This window comes from Oncorhynchus nerka, linkage group LG3, assembly GCF_034236695.1.
Source record: "Oncorhynchus nerka isolate Pitt River linkage group LG3, Oner_Uvic_2.0, whole genome shotgun sequence".
NCBI classification, from domain to species: domain Eukaryota; kingdom Metazoa; phylum Chordata; class Actinopteri; order Salmoniformes; family Salmonidae; genus Oncorhynchus; species Oncorhynchus nerka.
In genome coordinates this window covers 5,119,524-5,140,356 of record NC_088398.1, presented here as the reverse complement: position 1 = coordinate 5,140,356, position 20,833 = coordinate 5,119,524, and the positions used below count along the sequence as shown (strand labels likewise).

The 20,833-nt window shown below is 42.2% G+C and overlaps 1 protein-coding gene across 1 annotated transcript in view; it reads right to left on the bottom strand.

Moving 5' to 3' along the window:
* LOC115117877 (glutamate receptor ionotropic, NMDA 2D-like) overlaps positions 1-20,833 on the bottom strand; it is a 228,546-nt gene that overhangs the window by 88,950 nt on the left and 118,763 nt on the right. Inside the window, exons 8-11 of the mRNA XM_065006515.1 lie at positions 18,046-18,199; positions 14,647-14,772; positions 10,039-10,268; positions 8,168-8,328 (exon numbers count right to left, since the gene is read on the bottom strand). Of these exons, the coding sequence (XP_064862587.1) occupies positions 8,168-8,328; positions 10,039-10,268; positions 14,647-14,772; positions 18,046-18,199 (671 nt within the window). The remainder of the gene's footprint in view (positions 1-8,167; positions 8,329-10,038; positions 10,269-14,646; positions 14,773-18,045; positions 18,200-20,833) is intronic.

The following is a 20,833-nucleotide window of genomic DNA, read 5'->3' as shown; positions in this document are numbered from 1 at the left end:
TGTGAGAAAAGAGATGGGAGGAGAGAGAAGGATTTATACAGTACTGTGAGAAAATAGATGGGAGGAGAGAGAAGGATTTATACAGTACTGTGAGAAAATAGATGGGAGGTGGAGAGAGAAGGATTTATACAGTACTGTGAGAAAAGAGATGGGAGGAGAGAGAGAGAAGGATTTATACAGTACTGTGAGAAAAGAGATGGGAGGAGAGAGAGAAGGATTTATACAGTACTGTGAGAAAAGAGATGGGAGGAGAGAGAGAAGGATTTATACAGTACTGTGAGAAAAGAGATGGGAGGAGAGAGAGAGAAGGATTTATACAGTACTGTGAGAAAAGAGATGGGAGGAGAGAGAGAGAAGGATTTATACAGTACTGTGAGAAAAGAGATGGGAGGAGAGAGAGAAGGATTTATACAGTACTGTGAGAAAAGAGATGGGAGGTGAGAGAAGGATTTATACAGTACTGTGAGAAAAGAGATGGGTGAGAAAAGAGATGTGAGAGATGGGAGGTGAGAGAAGGATTTATACAGTACTGTGAGAAAAGAGATGGGAGGTGAGAGAGAAGGATTTATACAGTACTGTGAGAAAAGAGATGGGAGGTGGAGAGAGAAGGATTTATACAGTACTGTGAGAAAAGAGATGGGAGGAGAGAGAAGGATTTATACAGTACTGTGAAAAAAGAGATGGGAGGAGAGAGAAGGATTTATACAGTACTGTGAGAAAAGAGATGGGAGGTGAGAGAGAAGGATTTATACAGTACTGTGAGAAAAGAGATGGGAGGAGAGAGAGAAGGATTTATACAGTACTGTGAGAAAAGAGATGGGAGGAGAGAGAAGGATTTATACAGTACTGTGAGAAAAGAGATGGGAGGAGAGAGAGGATTTATACAGTACTGTGAGAAAAGAGATGGGAGGAGAGAGAGAAGAATTTATACAGTACTGTGAGAAAAGAGATGGGAGGGAGAGAGAAGGATTTATACAGTACTGTGAGAAAAGAGATGGGAGGAGAGAGAGAAGGATTTATACAGTACTGTGAGAAAAGAGATGGGAGGTGAGAGAGAAGGATTTATACAGTACTGTGAGAAAAGAGATGGGAGGAGAGAGAAGGATTTATACAGTACTGTGAGAAAAGAGATGGGAGGAGAGAGAGAAGGATTTATACAGTACTGTGAGAAAAGAGATGGGAGGAGAGAGAGAAGGATTTATACAGTACTGTGAGAAAAGAGATGGGAGGAGAGAGAAGGATTTATACAGTACTGTGAGAAAAAGATGGGAGAGAGAGAAGGATTTATACAGTACTGTGAGAAAAGAGATGGGAGGTGGAGAGAGAAGGATTTATACAGTACTGTGAGAAAAGAGATGGGAGGAGAGAGAAGGATTTATACAGTACTGTGAAAAAAGAGATGGGAGGAGAGAGAAGGATTTATACAGTACTGTGAGAAAAGAGATGGGAGGAGAGAGAGAGAAGGATTTATACAGTACTGTGAGAAAAGAGATGGGAGAGGAGAGAGAAGGATTTATACAGTACTGTGAGAAAAGAGATGGAGAGGATTTATACAGTACTGTGAGAAAAGAGATGGGAGGGAGAGAGAAGGATTTATACAGTACTGTGAGAAAAGAGATGGGAGAGAGAGAGAAGGATTTATACAGTACTGTGGGAGAGAAAGAGATACAGGGAGAAAAGAGATGGAGGAGAGAGAAGGATTTATACAGTACTGTGAGAAAAGAGATGGGAGGAGAGAGAGAAGGATTTATACAGTACTGTGAGAAAAGAGATGGGAGGAGAGAGAGAAGGATTTATACAGTACTGTGAGAAAAGAGATGGGAGGAGAGAGAGAAGGATTTATACAGTACTGTGAGAAAAGAGATGGGAGGAGAGAGAGAAGGATTTATACAGTACTGTGAGAAAAGAGATGGGAGGAGAGAGAGAGAAGGATTTATTCAGTACTGTGAGAAAAGAGATGGGAGGAGAGAGAGAATGATTTATACAGTACTGTGAGAAAAGAGATGGGAGGAGAGAGAAGGATTTATACAGTACTGTGAGAAAAGAGATGGGAGGAGAGAGAGAGAAGGATGTATACAGTACTGTGAGAAAGAGATGGGATGTGAGAGAGAAGGATTTATACAGTACTGTGAGAAAGAGATGGGAGGAGAGAGAGAAGGATTTATACAGTACTGTGAGAAAAGAGATGGGAGGAGAGAGAAGGATTTATACAGTACTGTGAGAAAAGAGATGGGAGGTGAGAGAGAAGGATTTATACAGTACTGTGAGAAAAGAGATGGGAGGAGAGAGAGAAGGATTTATACAGTACTGTGAGAAAAGAGATGGGAGAGAGAGAGAAGGATTTATACAGTACTGTGAGAAAAGAGATGGGAGGAGAGAGAGAAGGATTTATACAGTACTGTGAGAAAAGAGATGGGAGGAGAGAGAGAAGGATTTATACAGTACTGTGAGAAAAGAGATGGGAGGAGAGAGAGAAGGATTTATACAGTACTGTGAGAAAAGAGATGGGAGAGAGAGAGAGAAGGATTTATACAGTACTGTGAGAAAAGAGATGGGAGGAGAGAGAGAAGGATTTATACAGTACTGTGAGAAAAGAGATGGGAGGAGAGAGAGAGAAGGATTTATACAGTACTGTGAGAAAAGAGATGGGAGGAGAGAGAGAAGGATTTATACAGTACTGTGAGAAAAGAGATGGGAGAGATGGGAGAGAAGGATTTATACAGTACTGTGAAAAAAGAGATGGGAGGAGAGAGAAGGATTTATACAGTACTGTGAGAAAAGAGATGGGAGGAGAGAGAGAAGGATTTATACAGTACTGTGAGAAAAGAGATGGGAGGAGAGAGAGAAGGATTTATACAGTACTGTGAGAAAAGAGATGGGAGGGAGAGAGAAGGATTTATACAGTACTGTGAGAAAATAGATGGGAGGTGGAGAGAGAAGGATTTATACAGTACTGTGAGAAAAGAGATGGGAGGAGAGAGAGAAGGATTTATACAGTACTGTGAGAAAAGAGATGGGAGGAGAGAGAGAAGGATTTATACAGTACTGTGAGAAAAGAGATGGGAGAGAGAGAGAAGGATTTATACAGTACTGTGAGAAAAGAGATGGGAGGAGAGAGAGAGAAGGATTTATACAGTACTGTGAGAAAAGAGATGGGAGGAGAGAGAAGGATTTATACAGTACTGTGAGAAAAGAGATGGGAGAGAGAGAAGGATTTATACAGTACTGTGAGAAAAGAGATGGGAGGAGAGAGAGAAGGATTTATACAGTACTGTGAGAAAAGAGATGGGAGGAGAGAGAGAAGGATTTATACAGTACTGTGAGAAAAGAGATGGGAGGAGAGAGAGAGAAGGATTTATACAGTACTGTGAGAAAAGAGATGGGAGGAGAGAGAGAAGGATTTATACAGTACTGTGAGAAAAGAGATGGGAGGAGAGAGAAGGATTTATACAGTACTGTGAGAAAAGAGATGGGAGGTGAGAGAGAAGGATTTATACAGTACTGTGAGAAAAGAGATGGGAGGTGAGAGAGAAGGATTTATACAGTACTGTGAGAAAAGAGATGGGAGAGAGAGAGAGAAGGATTTATACAGTACTGTGAGAAAAGAGATGGGAGGAGAGAGAGGATTTATACAGTACTGTGAGAAAATAGATGGGAGGAGAGAGAGAGAAGGATTTATACAGTACTGTGAGAAAAGAGATGGGAGGAGAGAGAGAGAAGGATTTATACAGTACTGTGAGAAAAGAGATGGGAGGAGAGAGAGAAGGATTTATACAGTACTGTGAGAAAAGAGATGGGAGGAGAGAGAGAGAAGGATTTATACAGTACTGTGAGAAAAGAGATGGGAGGTGAGAGAGAAGGATTTATACAGTACTGTGAGAAAAGAGATGTGAGAAAAGAGATGGGAGAGATGGGAGAGAGAGAAGGATTTATACAGTACTGTGAGAAAAGAGATGGGAGGTGGAGAGAGAAGGATTTATACAGTACTGTGAGAAAAGAGATGGGAGAGAGAGAGAAGGATTTATACAGTACTGTGAGAAAAGAGATGGGAGGAGAGAAGAAGGATTTATACAGTACTGTGAGAAAAGAGATGGGAGGAGAGAGAGAAGGATTTATACAGTACTGTGAGAAAAGAGATGGGAGGAGAGAGAAGGATTTATACAGTACTGAGAAAAGAGATGAGAAAAGAGATGGGAGAGATGGGAGGAGAGAGAGAAGGATTTATACAGTACTGTGAGAAAAGAGATGGGAGAGAGAGAGAGAAGGATTTATACAGTACTGTGAGAAAAGAGATGGGAGGAGAGAGAAGGATTTATACAGTACTGTGAGAAAAGAGATGGGAGGAGAGAGAGAAGGATTTATACAGTACTGTGAGAAAAGAGATGGGAGGAGAGAGAGAAGGATTTATACAGTACTGTGAGAAAAGAGATGGGAGGAGAGAGAGAAGGATTTATACAGTACTGTGAGAAAAGAGATGGGAGGAGAGAGAGAAGGATTTATACAGTACTGTGAGAAAAGAGATGGGAGGAGAGAGAAGGATTTATACAGTACTGTGAGAAAAGAGATGGGAGGTGGAGAGAGAAGGATTTATACAGTACTGTGAGAAAAGAGATGGGAGGAGAGAGAGAGAAGGATTTATACAGTACTGTGAGAAAAGAGATGGGAGGTGGAGAGAGAAGGATTTATACAGTACTGTGAGAAAAGAGATGGGAGGAGAGAGAGAGAAGGATTTATACAGTACTGTGAGAAAAGAGATGGGAGGAGAGAGAAGGATTTATACAGTACTGTGAGAAAAGATTTATACAGTACTGTGAGAAAAGAGATGGGAGGTGGAGAGAGAGAAGGATTTATACAGTACTGTGAGAAAAGAGATGGGAGGAGAGAGAGAGAAGGATTTATACAGTACTGTGAGAAAAGAGATGGGAGGTGAGAGAGAATTATTTATACAGTACTGTGAGAAAAGAGATGGGAGGAGAGAGAGAGAAGGATTTATACAGTACTGTGAGAAAAGAGATGGGAGGTGAGAGAAGGATTTATACAGTACTGTGAGAAAAGAGATGGGAGGTGAGAGAGAAGGATTTATACAGTACTGTGAGAAAAGAGATGGGAGGTGGAGAGAGAAGGATTTATACAGTACTGTGAGAAAAGAGATGGGAGGAGAGAGAAGGATTTATACAGTACTGTGAAAAAAGAGATGGGAGGAGAGAGAAGGATTTATACAGTACTGTGAGAAAAGAGATGGGAGGAGAGAGAGAAGGATTTATACAGTACTGTGAGAAAAGAGATGGGAGTGAGAGAGAGAAGGATTTATACAGTACTGTGAGAAAAGAGATGGGAGGTGAGAGAGAAGGATTTATACAGTACTGTGAGAAAAGAGATGGGAGGGAGAGAGAGAAGGATTTATACAGTACTGTGAGAAAAGAGATGGGAGAAAAGAGATGGGAGAGATGGGAGGAGAGAAGGATTTATACAGTACTGTGAGAAAAGAGATGGGAGGAGAGAGAGAGAAGGATTTATACAGTACTGTGAGAAAAGAGATGGGAGGAGAGAGAGAAGGATTTATACAGTACTGTGAGAAAAGAGATGGGAGGAGAGAGAAGGATTTATACAGTACTGTGAGAAAAGAGATGGGAGGAGAGAGAAGGATTTATACAGTACTGTGAGAAAATAGATGGGAGGTGGAGAGAGAAGGATTTATACAGTACTGTGAGAAAAGAGATGGGAGGAGAGAGAGAAGGATTTATACAGTACTGTGAGAAAAGAGATGGGAGAGAGAGAAGGATTTATACAGTACTGTGAGAAAAGAGATGGGAGGAGAGAGAGAAGGATTTATACAGTACTGTGAGAAAAGAGATGGGAGGAGAGAGAGAAGGATTTATACAGTACTGTGAGAAAAGAGATGGGAGGAGAGAGAGAGAAGGATTTATACAGTACTGTGAGAAAAGAGATGGGAGGAGAGAGAAGGATTTATACAGTACTGTGAGAAAAGAGATGGGAGGAGAGAGAGAAGGATTTATACAGTACTGTGAGAAAAGAGATGGGAGGAGGAGAGAGAAGGATTTATACAGTACTGTGAGAAAAGAGATGGGAGAGAGAGAGAAGGATTTATACAGTACTGTGAGAAAAGAGATGGGAGGAGAGAGAGAAGGATTTATACAGTACTGTGAGAAAAGAGATGGGAGGAGAGAGAGAAGGATTTATACAGTACTGTGAGAAAAGAGATGGGAGGAGAGAGAGAAGGATTTATACAGTACTGTGAGATAAGAGATGGGAGAGAGAGAGAGAAGGATTTATACAGTACTGTGAGAAAAGAGATGGGAGGAGGAGAGAGAAGGATTTATACAGTACTGTGAGAAAAGAGATGGGAGAGAGAGAGAAGGATTTATACAGTACTGTGAGAAAAGAGATGGGAGAGAGAGAAAGAAGATACAGTACTGGAGAAAAGAGATGGGAGGAGAGAGAGAAGGATTTATACAGTACTGTGAGAAAAGAGATGGGAGGAGAGAGAGAAGGATTTATACAGTACTGTGAGAAAAGAGATGGGAGGAGAGAGAGAAGATTTATGCACTGTGAGATAAGAGATGGGAGAGAAGAGTACTGTGAGATAAGAGATGGGAGGTGGAGAGAGAGAAGGAAGGAAGATTTACACACTTCAGGGGCAAAAGACACATAGGGGAGAGAGATAGAGAGTGATGAGGATTATAAAGTTTAAGCACAAACACACCGAGAGAACACACAGGGGAGGAAATAACCAGAGAGAGAGAGAGAGAGAGAGAGAGAGAGAGAGAGAGAGAGAGAGAGAGAGAGAGAGAGAGAGAGAAGAGAGAGAGAGAGAGAGAGGGTTGGTGGGTGGGTGGGAGGGCATATATTAAAGAAAGGAAAGTTTAAAAAATGATGGAGATAAAGAGAGGCTAAGGTAGAGCGAAAGAGAGAGAGAGAGAAGAGGGGTGAGAGAAGAAGACAGAGGGAGCGACAGAGAAAATCTCATTCCCAGCACATTAACAGTGTTCTATAAATGGGGTGGCGAGGCAATCGGGGAGAGATGATGACAGGGGCTTAGTGACAGTAAACTGTAAGGATTATACAACCCATCACACATATGATGCAGATTTAACAAGAGAAGAAGAGAGGAGGAGGGAAAAGAGGAGAGGTATGCAGAGAGAAGGAGAGGAGAGTGGAGAGGAGAGGGATGCAGAGAGAAGGAGAGGAGAGTGTAGAGGGGAGGGCTGGGTAGAGGAGAGGGATGCAGAGAGAAGGAGAGGAGAGTGGAGAGGAGAGGGATGCAGAGAGAAGGAGAGGAGAGTGTAGAGGAGAGGGATGGGTAGAGGAGAGGGATGCAAAGAGAAGGAGAGGAAAGTGTAGAGGGGAGGGATGCAGAGAGAAGGAGAGGAGAGGGTAGAGGGGAGGGATTGAGAGTGGAGAGGAGAGGGATGGAGAGAAGACAGGAGCGGGTAGAGGAGAGGGATGGAGAGAGGACAGGAGAGAGTAGAGGTATGGAGAGAGGACAGGAGACGGTAGAGGAGAGGGATGAGAGGGGACAGGAGAGGGTAGAGGAGAGGGATGGAGAGAGGACAGGAGACGGTAGAGGAGAGGGATGGAGAGAGGACAGGAGACGGTAGAGGAGTGGGATGGAGAGAGGACAAGAGAGGGTAGAGGAGAGGGGTGGAGAGAGGACAGGAGAGGGTAGAGGAGAGGGATGGAGAGAGGACAGGAGAGGGTAGAGGAGAGGGATGGAGAGAGGACAGGATAGGGTAGAGGAGAGAGATGGAGAGAGGACAGGAGAGGGTAGAGGAGAGAGATGGAGAGAGGACAGGAGAGGGTAGAGGAGAGGGATGGAGAGAGGACAGGAGAGGGTAGAGGAGAGGGATAGAGAGAGGACAGGAGAGGGTAGAGGAGAGAGATGGAGAGAGGACAGGAGAGGGTAGAGGAGAGAGATGGAGAGAGGACAGGAGAGGGTAGAGGAGAGAGATGGAGAGAGGACAGGAGAGGGGGGAGTATTTTACTGTTTCTGTAATATAGAGTGGGACAGAGAGGACATTTTAGGGTGAGAAGTTTTAGGGTGAGAGGTTGATATTGTGAGAGGGAAGTTTAGGGGAAAGAGTGAGAGTGAGGGGATCATCTCATAGACATAGTTCAGATCCCAGAGGGGACATTAAGAAAGACAGACCCAGTCTTGAGGTTGTTAATGGCGTCCTCCACCCCTCTCTGGTTATATTTGACCATGTAATGGTGCATGCCAGGGTAGTTACTGCGGATGTTCTTCTCTGTACTTCCATTGGGCACCGTGCCAAACTTCAGAGGGGGGTACTGCTCTGTGGGGTGCTGGAACTGAAAGAGAGGTGAGAAAGGGGAGTTTGAGTTGGGCTAAACATCCCTATTTTATGAAGAAACGCCGATATGCACCTACAGAGCGCCTATATTTGAATAGAGAGGGGAGAAGCCTGTGCTTTGCTACAGTACAAGGAAGTATATTTTTTGCAGAGAACCATAGAGCCTAAACCACATAAACAGTAGGAATCCACTTGTATTGTAAAATAAGTGTATCTGTAGCCATGTCCAATCACCATAACACTGAGCAGTATCACTACAACAAAGTATTGACCATAAAGCACTGAGCTGTAATAGACCATGACAGTACACTCAACATCAAGCTCAAAATACCATGCTATCATATTCAACCAAAACATTGAACATCAGAAAGCAGAGAGAGAGAGAGAGAGAGAGAGAGAGAGAGAGAGAGAGACAGAGAGAGACAGAGAGAGAGAGAGAGAGAGAGAGAGGGAGCCTGGTCATCAATGTGTGCTTGCGAGTGAAATGTATGTTAAACTGAACATATTTTTAAACATTGGTACATCAGAATCGAACCCTTACCTATAACCCATACCTATAACCCTTACCTATAACCTTTACCTATAACCCTTACCTATAACCCTTACCTATAACCTTTACCTATAACCCTTACCTATAACCCTTACCTATAACCTTTATCTATAACCCTTACCTATAACCCTTACCTATAACCTTTACCTATAACCTTTACCTATAACCCTTACCTATAACCTTTACCTATAACCCTTACCTATAACCCTTACCTATAACCCTTACCTATAACCTTTACCTATAACCCTTACCTATAACCCTTACCTATAACCCTTACCTATAACCCTTACCTATAACCCTTACCTATAACCCTTACCTATAACCTTACCTATAACCTTTACCTATAACCCTTACCTATAACCCTTACCTATAACCTTTACCTATAACCCTTACCTATAACCCTTAACCTATAACCTTTACCTATAACCCTTACCTATAACCTTACCTATAACCTTTACCTATAACCTTACCTATAACCCTTACCTATGACCCTTACCTATAACCTTTACCTATAACCCTTACCTATAACCTTTACCTATAACCTTTACCTATAACCTTTACCTATAACCCTTACCTATGACCCTTACCTATAACCTTTACCTATAACCCTTACCTATAACCTTTACCTATAACCTTTACCTATAACCTTTACCTATAACCCTTACCTATAACCCTATAACCTATAACCCTTACCTATAACCTTTACCTATAACCCTTACCTATAACCTTTACCTATAACCCTTACCTATAACCCTTACCTATAACCCTTACCTATAACCCTTACCTATAACCTTTACCTATAACCCTTACCTATGACCCTTACCTATAACCTTTACCTATAACCCTTACCTATAACCTTTACCTATAACCTTCCTATAACCTTTATAACCCTTACCTATGACCCTTACCTATGACCCTTACCTATAACCTTTACCTATAACCCTTACCTATAACCTTTACCTATAACCCTTACCTATAACCTTTACCTATAACCCTTACCTATAACCTTTACCTATAACCCTTACCTATAACCCTTACCTATAACCTTTACCTATAACCCTTACCTATAATCCTTACCTATAACCCTTACCTATAACCCTTACCTATAACCCTTACCCACCTTACAAAAAAACCACACCATCATTCTTCTATGTTTACCTTTTTGTCTGAGAGTCCAGAGACAGTGTCTATGTACTCCTCCTGGATCATGAAGGCAGCCAGGTTGGCTGTGTAGGAAGCCAGGAAGATGACAGCGAAGAAGGCCCAGATCAGCACCATGATCTTACTGGTGGTTCCTCTGGGGTTCTCCACTGGGACCGAGTTATTGAACACAATGGCCCACAGCAACCACACAGACTTTCCTATGGTGAACGTAGAGCCTCCTGCCTCTGGATGGAGAGAGGGAAAGGAGGGGGTGGGGGGAGACCAGAGTTGGGGCAGAGAGGGAGTTTGGTGGGGTGGGGTATGAGAGAGAGAGAGAGAGAGAGGGAGGACGTGAGGGAAAAGGAGGAGGAGAGTCCCTCACTGGAAAAGTATGATTGCATCCAGTCAACAGTCCTCTCAATAGAGCTTTGCTGCAGTGTTAAAGGGATACCAACATGCTAGCAGATACCAATAGAGCTTTAAATGAAGGCCTGCAGTGTTCAAGGGATACCAGCATGCTAGCAGATACCAATAGAGCTTGAAATGAAGGCCTGCAGTGTTAAAGGGATACCAGCATGCTAGCAGATACCAATAGAGCTTTAAATGAAGGCCTGCAGTGTTAAAGGGATACCAGCATGCTAGCAGATACCAATAGAGCTTTAAATGAAGGCCTGCAGTGCTAACGGGATACCAGCATGTTAGCAGATACCAATAGAGCTTTAAATGAAGGCCTGCAGTGTTAACGGGATACCAGCATGCTAGCAGATACCAATAGAGCTTTAAATGAAGGCCTGCAGTGCTAACGGGATACCAGCATGCTAGCAGATACCAATAGAGCTTTAAATGAAGGCCTGCAGTGTTAACGGGATACCAGCATGCTAGCAGATACCAATAGAGCTTTAAATGAAGGCCTGCAGTGCTAACGGGATACCAGCATGCTAGCAGATACCAATAGAGCTTTAAATGAAGGCCTGCAGTGTTAACGGGATACCAGCATGCTAGCAGATACCAATAGAGCTTTAAATGAAGGCCTGCAGTGTTAAAGGGATACCAGCATGCTAGCAGATACCAAATAGAGCTTTAAATGAAGGCCTGCAGTGTTAACGGGATACCAGCATGCTAGCAGATACCAATAGAGCTTTAAATGAAGGCCTGCAGTGTTAACGGGATACCAGCATGCTAGCAGATACCAAATAGAGCTTTAAATGAAGGCCTGCAGTGTTAACGGGATACCAGCATGCTAGCAGATACCAATAGAGCTTTAAATGAAGGCCTGCAGTGCTAACGGGATACCAACATGCTAGCAGATACCAATAGAGCTTTAAATGAAGGCCTGCTGTGTTAACGGGATACCAGCATGCTAGCAGATACCAAAGAGCTTTAAATGAAGGCCTGCAGTGTTAACGGGATACCATCATGCTAGCAGATGCCAATAGAGCTTTAAATGAAGGCCCGCAGTGTTAAAGGGATACCAGCATGCTAGCAGATACCACTAGAGCTTTAAATGAAGGCCTGCAGTGTTAAAGGGATACCAGCATGCTAGCAGATACCACTAGAGCTTTAAATGGCCTGCAGTGTTAACGGGATACCAGCATGCTAGCAGATACCAATAGAGCTTTAAATGGCCTGCAGTGTTAACGGGATACCAGCATGCTAGCAGATACCAATAGAGCTTTAAATGAAGGCCCGCAGTGTTAAAGGGATACCAGCATGCTAGCAGATACCAATAGAGCTTTAAATGACCTGCAGTGTTAACGGGATACCAGCATGCTAGCAGATACCAATAGAGCTTTAAATGAAAGCCTGCAGTGTTAAAGGGATACCAGCATGCTAGCAGATACCAATAGAGCTTTAAATGAAGGCCTGCAGTGTTAAAGGGTTACCAGCATGCTAGCAGATACCACTAGAGCTTTAAATGGCCTGCAGTGTTAACGGGATACCAGCATGCTAGCAGATACCAATAGAGCTTTAAATGGCCTGCAGTGTTAAAGGGATACCAGCATGCTAGCAGATACCAATATAGCTTTAAATGAAGACCTGCAGTGTTAACGGGATACCAGCATGCTAGCAGATACCAATAGAGCTTTAAATGGCCTGCAGTGTTAACGGGATACCAGCATGCTAGCAGATACCAATAGAGCTTTAAATGAAGGCCTGCAGTGTTAAAGGGATACCAGCATGCTAGCAGATACCAATAGAGCTTTAAATGAAGGCCTGCAGTGTTAATGGGATAGCAGCATGCTAGCAGATACCAATAGAGCTTTAAATGAAGGCCTGCAGTGTTAAAGGGATACCAGCATGCTAGCAGATACCAATAGAGCTTTAAATGAAAGTGTTAATGGGCCTGCAGTAGAGTTAGGGATACCAGCATGCTAGGAGATACCAATAGAGCTTTAAATGAAGGCCTGCAGTGTTAAAGGGATACCAGCATGCTAGCAGATACCAATAGAGCTTTAAATGAAGGCCTGCAGTGTTAATGGGATACCAGCATGCTAGCAGATACCAATAGAGCTTTAAATGGAGGCCTGCAGTGTTAAAGGGATACCAGCATGCTAGCAGATACCAATAGAGCTTTAAATGAAGGCCTGCAGTGTTAATGGGATACCAGCATGCTAGCAGATACCAATAGAGCTTTAAATGAAGGCCTGCAGTGTTAAAGGGATACCAGCATGCTAGGAGATACCAATAGAGCTTTAAATGAAGGCCTGCAGTGTTAATGGGATACCAGCATGCTAGCAGATACCAATAGAGCTTTAAATGGCCTGCAGTGTTAACGGGATACCAGCATGCTAGCAGATACCAATAGAGCTTTAAATGGCCTGCAGTGTTAACGGGATACCAGCATGCTAGCAGATACCAATAGAGCTTTAAATGGCCTGCAGTGTTAACGGGATACCAGCATGCTAGCAGATACCAATAGAGCTTTAAATGGCCTGCAGTGTTAACGGGATACCAGCATGCTAGCAGATACCACTAGATTTCCAGTCATTACGCTAGTTAGTATTGGCTCGCGAAACCACCTCTAACTTCCTTCATACTGGACACAGAGACATACAAATAGTATCTATCAGTTAATCTGACTTTGGGGAAGTGGATAAAGGGCGTCGTTGGCAAATCCAAATTACAGTCTCCCTTTAATACACTTAGTAGTGGACAAACCAGTGCTATAGTTTTGGAATCAACAACAATAGTGTTTTCAACCCATTTTGCTGAATATAACACTCTAACCAACGTTATGGACAGCATTGTTCCACTCAAGATTAACTAAATCTCCAAAACCCCTGGAATGACTGATCCATGCCTTATGATAAGGTATTGGTACTGACCTTGTTGTTAGCGTACATTCTTGTGTTTTATTTCCTGTTTTTATTTGATCTGTTCTAGTATTGATTCTATGCTCTTTTTAAGATCCTATTGTGGATTCTCTATTTCTTAACTTTGGTACTGAACACTGCATCAAGGAGGAAGAGCTTTAAAGTAAGCATGTCACTGTACTGTTTACACCTGTTGTATACCGTGCACGTCACATATCAACTTTGATTTGATATAAGTAAATAATACCTTGCGGATTCCCTCTCAAGCACTTTCAATAAATATTGAACACCACCGCTTTCAACACTGAGATGAAATCATACACTTAATTTCACCACTCATGGTCTAATCTTCACCAAGATCAAACACGAGAACCCTTATTTTAAATGACAGGAAAAAGGGATGAGAGAGATGAAGGGAATGTGTGAGAGGAGGACAGAGAGGTAAAATATGTACAGCGCAGCAGTCATGCCTAAAAGTTTGGAGAGAGAGGGAGAGAGAGAGAGAGAGAGAGAGAGAGAGAGAGAGAGGGGGGAGAAAGGGAGAGAAATTGAGGGAGAGAGAGAAAGGGAGAAAGAGGAAAATAGAGAGAGAGAGACCTAAGAGAGAGAGAAAGAGAGAGAGAGACCTAAGAGAGAGAAAGAGAGAGAGAGAGAGAGAGAGAGAGAGAGAGAGAGAGAGAGAGAGAGAGAGAGAAAGGTAGCAAGAGAGAAAGGGAGATAAATAGAGGGAGAGAGAGAAAGAGAGAGAGAGAGAGAGACCTAAGAGAGAGAGAGAGAGAGAGAGAAGGAGAGAGAGAGAGAGAGAGAGACCTAAGAGAGAGAAGGAGAGAGAGAGAGAGAGAGAGAGAGAGAGAGAGAGAGAGAACGTGGAGGTATCGGACAGAGGCAGGAATCATACATAATATGACAGCGGTGCAACCTGCACTGCTAAATAATACATGTCTGCTTCAATATTAAACATATAGGGCTGCAATGCAACAAATGAGAGACAGTATTGGTTTCCATCCTCTGATACACACACTTTCATACCAATCAATGTTTCTGCAGTGGTACTTGATTGACTGACCAACCAACATCAACAACAACAGCACAAACAAGGCATGGAAATGTCCTGTGGTGATGGACATGTACATCAGCCAAACACGGTGTAGGGAGGGCATTCTGGAATGTTCTGTCACTTGATCTATGAGACACTGAACATATACAACAACTGTATGGAATTGTGTATCCATTCAGTCACCTAGGAAACAACATGGCTTCCAAACATGGACCCAGCATATCCTCTTTCTAATGGAACTCTGTCACTTACTCTTTCCGCTGGAAAGGCTGCGGTTGTAGCCGACTGGACTGAAGAACTCAAATATGAAGACGGTCACAGCCACCACGGTCAGGCACATGACGAACATCATCACCCACACCGCTGGACTGTAGGGCTCTGAGGGAGAGGAGAGGAGAGGAGAGGAGAGGAGAGGAGAGGAGAGGAGAGGAGAGGAGAGGAGAGGAGAGGAGAGGAGAGGAGAGGAGAGGAAGATCAACAAAGAAATTCAGTGTAAACACAACTTAGAACACTTTAACCTTTTTGGGATAGGCGGCAGCATTTTCACTTTTGGATGAATAGCGTGCCCAGAGGGAACTGCCTCCTACTCTGTCCCAGATGCTAATATATGCATATTATTATTAGTATTGGATAGAAAACACTCTGAAGTTTCTAAAACTGTTTGAATGATGTCTGTGAGTATAACAGAACTCATATGGCAGGTGAAAACCTGAGAAAAATCCTACCAGGAAGTAGAAATCTGAGGTTTGTAGTTTTTCAAAGCTTGGCCTACCGAATACACAGTGTCTCTGGAGTCAAATTGCACTTCCTACGGCTTCCACTAGATGTCAACTGTCTTTAGAAACTGGTTTGAGGATTCTACTATAAAGGAGGGGAGACCATGAGACCTGTTTGAGTCAATTGTCGGGCAGAGTGTCTCAGGCTCGTGACGCGCGCTCCCGACAGAGTTAGCTCTCGTTCCAGTGCTTTTCTTCAGACATAGGAATTCTCCGGTTGGAACATAATTGATGTTTTATGTTAAAAACATCCTAAAGATTGATTCCATACATCGTTTGACTTGTTTCTACAACCTGTAACTGAACTTTTCGAGTTTTTGTCTGGACGAAGTGCTCGCGCCTCATGAAGATGGATTACTGGGCTGAACACGCTAACAACAAGTGGCTAATTGGACATAAATTATGGACTTTATGGAACAAATCAGTCATTTATTGTCAAACTGGGATTCCTGGGGGTGCCTTCTGATGAAGAAGGTAAGTGAATATTTATAGTGTTATTTCTAACTTCGGTTGACTTGAAAATGGCAGATATTTCTCTGGCTGAATTGGGCTCTGAGCGCCAATCTCAGATTATGCTTTTTCCGTTAATAAAAAAGAAAGTCTGACACAGCGGTTGCATTAATAAGGAGGAGTCTATCTTTAATTCTGTGAATAACACTTGTATCATTTATCAATGTTTATTATGAGTATTTCTACAAAATCACCGGATGTTTTGGAATCAAAACATTACTGCACGTAACGCGCCAATGTAAACTGAGATTTTTGGATATAAATATGCACTTAATCGAACAAAACAAAAAAGGAATTGTGTAACATGATGTCCTATGAGTGTCATCTGATGAAGATCATCAAAGGTTAGTGATTAATTTTATCTATATTTCTGCTTTTTGTCGAGGGTTTCCGCTAGCGGAATGCCTGTGCTATAAAGGTTAATAACTCTACCTACCTGTACATATTACCTCAACTAACCTGTACCCCATTAGAACACATTAATAACTCTACCTACATTTACATATTACCTCAACTAACCTATACCCCCTTAGAACGCTTTAATAACCCTACCTACATGTACATATTACCTCAACTAACCTATACCCCCTTAGAACGCTTTAATAACTCTACCTACATGTACATATTACCTCAACTAACCTGTACCCCCTTAGAACACATTAATAACTCTACCTACATGTACATATTACCTCAACTAACCTATACCCCCTTAGAACGCTTTAATAACTCTACCTACATGTACATATTACCTCAACTAACCTATACTCCCTTAGAACGCTTTAATAACTCTACCTACATGTACATATTACCTCAACTAACCTGTACCCCCTTAGAACGCTTTAATAACTCTACCTACATGTACATATTACCTCAACAAACCTATACCCCCTTAGAAACTTTAATAACTCTACCTACATGTACATATTACCTAAACTAACCTGTACCCCCTTAGAACGCTTTAATAACTCTACCTACATGTACATATTACCTCAACTAACCTATACCCCCTTAGAACGCTTTAATAACTCTACCTACATGTACATATTACCTCAACTAACCTATACCCCCTTAGAACGCTTTAATAACTCTACCTACATGTACATATTACCTCAACTAACCTATACCCCCTTAGAACGCTTTAATAACTCTACCTACATGTACATATTACCTCAACTAACCTATACCCCCTTAGAACGCATTAATAACTCTACCTACATGTACATATTACCTAAACTAACCTGTACCCCCTTAGAACACATTAATAACTCTACCTACAAGTACATATTACCTCAACTAACCTGTACCCCCACACACCGACTCTATACCTGTACCCCCACACACTGACTCTGTACCGGTACCCCCACACACTGACTCTGTATCTGTACCCCCACACGACTCTATACCTGTACCCCCACATACCGATTCTATACCTGTACCCCCACACACTGACTCTATACCTGTACCCCCACACACTGACTCTATACCTGTACCCCCCAACACACCCCAACACACCGACTCTATACCTGCACCCCCACACACCGACTCTATACCTGTACCCCCACACACCGACTCTATAACTGTACCCCCACATACTGACTCTGTACCTGTACCCCACACACTGACTCTGTACCTGTACCCCCACACACTGACCCTATACCTGTACCCCCACACACTGACTCTGTACCTGTACCCCACACACTGACTCTATAACTGTACCCCCACACACCGATTTCTATACCTGTACCCCCACACACTGACTCTGTACCGGTACCCCACACACTGACTCTGTACCAGTTCCCCCACACACTGACTCTGTACCTGTACCCCCACACACTGACTCTGTACCTGTACCCCACACACTGACTCTGTACCTGTACCCCCACACACTGACCCTATACCTGTACCCCCACACACTGACTCTGTACCTGTACCCCCACACACTGACTCTATAACTGTACCCCCACACACCGACTCTATACCTGTACCTCCACAAACTGACTCTGTACCGGTACCCCCACACACTTACTCTGTACCTGTTCCCCCACACACTGACTCTGTACCTGTACCCCCACACAACACTTTTGAATTGGGAGAGGGTAAGCTGATCCTAGATCTGTGCATAAGGTTAATTTACATTTTAGTCATTTAGCAGACTGTTTTATCCAGAGTGACTTACAGTTAGTGAGTGCATTCATCTCAAGATAGCTAGGTGGGACAACCACACATCACTGTCATTGTAAGTACACTTTTCCTCAATAAAGTAGCTATCAGCAAAGTCAGAGCTAGATAGGGAGGGGGTGGAGAGTCATGTGGAAGTGGGAATTTCATAACTTCAACCTCATCAGTCATCAGTTCCTTCACTCACCCAGGAAGGCAGAGGGTGAGACGGTTCCGTTGCTACGGGAGACCATGACGCTGATGCCCGTCTCCACGAAGGGGACGGAGAAGTCCACGACCTCTGACCTCTCCTCGTTGATGGTGAGGGATCCGATGGCCATATCTGCTCGCTGTCCCACCACCTGATGGACGGGAGGATAAACTACATTCAGAGAGATAGATGGATACACTGGCCTATAACACATTATTATAGGATAAACTACATTCAGAGAGATAGAGGGGTACACTGGCCTTATAACACATTATTATAGGATAAACTACATTCAGAGAGATAGAGGGGTACACTGGCCTTATAACACATTATTATAGGATAAACTACATTCAGAGAGATAGAGGGGTACACTGGTCTCATAACACATTATTATATGATAAACTACATTCAGAGAGATAGAGGGGTACACTGGTCTTATAACACATTATTATAGGATAAACTACATTCAGAGAGATAGAGGGGTACACTGGCCTTATAACACATTATTATAGGATAAACTACATTCAGATAAACAACATTCAGAGGGATAGAGGGGTACACTGGCCTTATAACACATTATTATAGGATAAACTACATTCAGATAAACTACATTCAGAGAGATAGAGGGGTACACTGGTCTTAGCACCTTATTATAGGATAAACTACATTCAGAGAGATAGAGGGGTACACTGGCCTTATAACACATTATTATAGGATAAACTACATTCAGATAAACTACATTCAGAGAGATAGAGGGGTACACTGGTCTTATAACACATTATTATATGATAAACTACATTCAGAGAGATAGAGGGGTACACTGGTCTTATCATTATTATAGGATAAAGCACCTTATTATAGGATAAACTACATTCAGAGAGATAGAGGGGTACATTGGCCTTATAACACATTATTATAGGATAAACTACATTCAGAGAGATAGAGGGGTTCACTGGTCTTAGCACCTTATTATAGGATAAACTACAGTCAGAGAGATAGAGGAGTACACTGGCCTTATAATACATTATTATAGGATAAACTACATTCAGAGAGATAGAGGGGTACACTGGCCTTATAACACATTATTATATGATCAACTACAGTCAGAGAGATAGAGGGGTACACTGGTCTTATAACACATTATTATAGGATAAACTACATTCGGATAAACTACATTCAGAGAGATAGAGGGGTACACTGGTCTTATAACACATTATTATAGGATAAACTACATTCAGAGAGATAGAGGGGTACACTGGTCTTATAACACATTATTATAGGATAAACTACATTCAGATAAACTACATTCAGAGAGATAGAGGGGTACACTGGTCTTAGCACCTTATTATAGGATCAACTACATTCAGAGAGATAGAGGGGTACACTGGCCTATACTACATTATTATAGGATAAACTACATTCAGAGAGATAGAGGGGTACACTGGCCTCATAACACATTATTATAGGATCAACTACATTCAGAGAGATAGAGGGGTACACTGGCCTATACTACATTATTATAGGATAAACTACATTCAGAGAGATAGAGGGGTACACTGGCCTCATAACACATTATTATAGGATAAACTACATTCAGAGAGATAGAGGGGTACACTGGTCTCATAACACATTATTATATGATAAACTACAGTCAGAGAGATAGAGGGGTACACTGGCCTCATAACACATTATTATAGGATAAACTACATTCAGAGAGATAGAGGGGTACACTGGTCTCATAACACATTATTATATGATAAACTACAGTCAGAGAGATAGAGGGGTACACTGGCCTCATAACACATTATTATAGGATAAACTACATTCAGAGAGATAGAGGGGTACACTGGTCTTAGCACCTTATTATAGGATCAACTACATTCAGAGAGATAGAGGGGTACACTGGCCTATAACACATTATTATAGGATAAACTACATTCAGAGAGACAGAGGGGTACACTGGCCTCATTACACATTATTATAGGATAAACTACATTCAGATAAACTACATTCAGATAAACTACATTCAGAGAGATAGAGGGGTACACTGGTCTTATAACACATTATTATAGGATCAACTACATTCAGAGAGATAGAGGGGTACACTGGCCTCATAACACATTATTATAGGATAAACTACATTCAGAGAGATAGAGGGGTACACTGGTCTTATAACACATTATTATAGGATCAACTACATTCAGAGAGATAGAGGGGTTCACTGGCCTTATAACACATTATTATAGGATCAACTACATTCAGAGAGATAGAGGGGTACACTGGCCTCATAACACATTATTATAGGATAAACTACATTCAGATAAACTACATTCAGAGAGATAGAGGGGTACACTGGTCTTATAACACATTATTATATGATAAACTACATTCAGATAAACTACATTCAGAGAGATAGAGGGGTACACTGGTCTTATAACACATTATTATAGGATAAACTACATTCAGAGAGATAGAGGGGTACACTGGTCTTAGCACCTTATTATAGGATCAACTACATTCAGAGAGATAGAGGGGTACACTGGCCTATACTATATTATTATAGGATAAACTACATTCAGAGAGATAGAGGGGTACACTGGCCTCATAACACATTATTATAGGATAAACTACATTCAGATAAACTACATTCAGAGAGATAGAGGGGTACACTGGCCTTATAACACATTATTATATGATCAACTACAGTCAGAGAGATAGAGGGGTACACTGGTCTTAGCACCTTATTATAGGATCAACTACATTCAGAGAGATAGAGGGGTACACT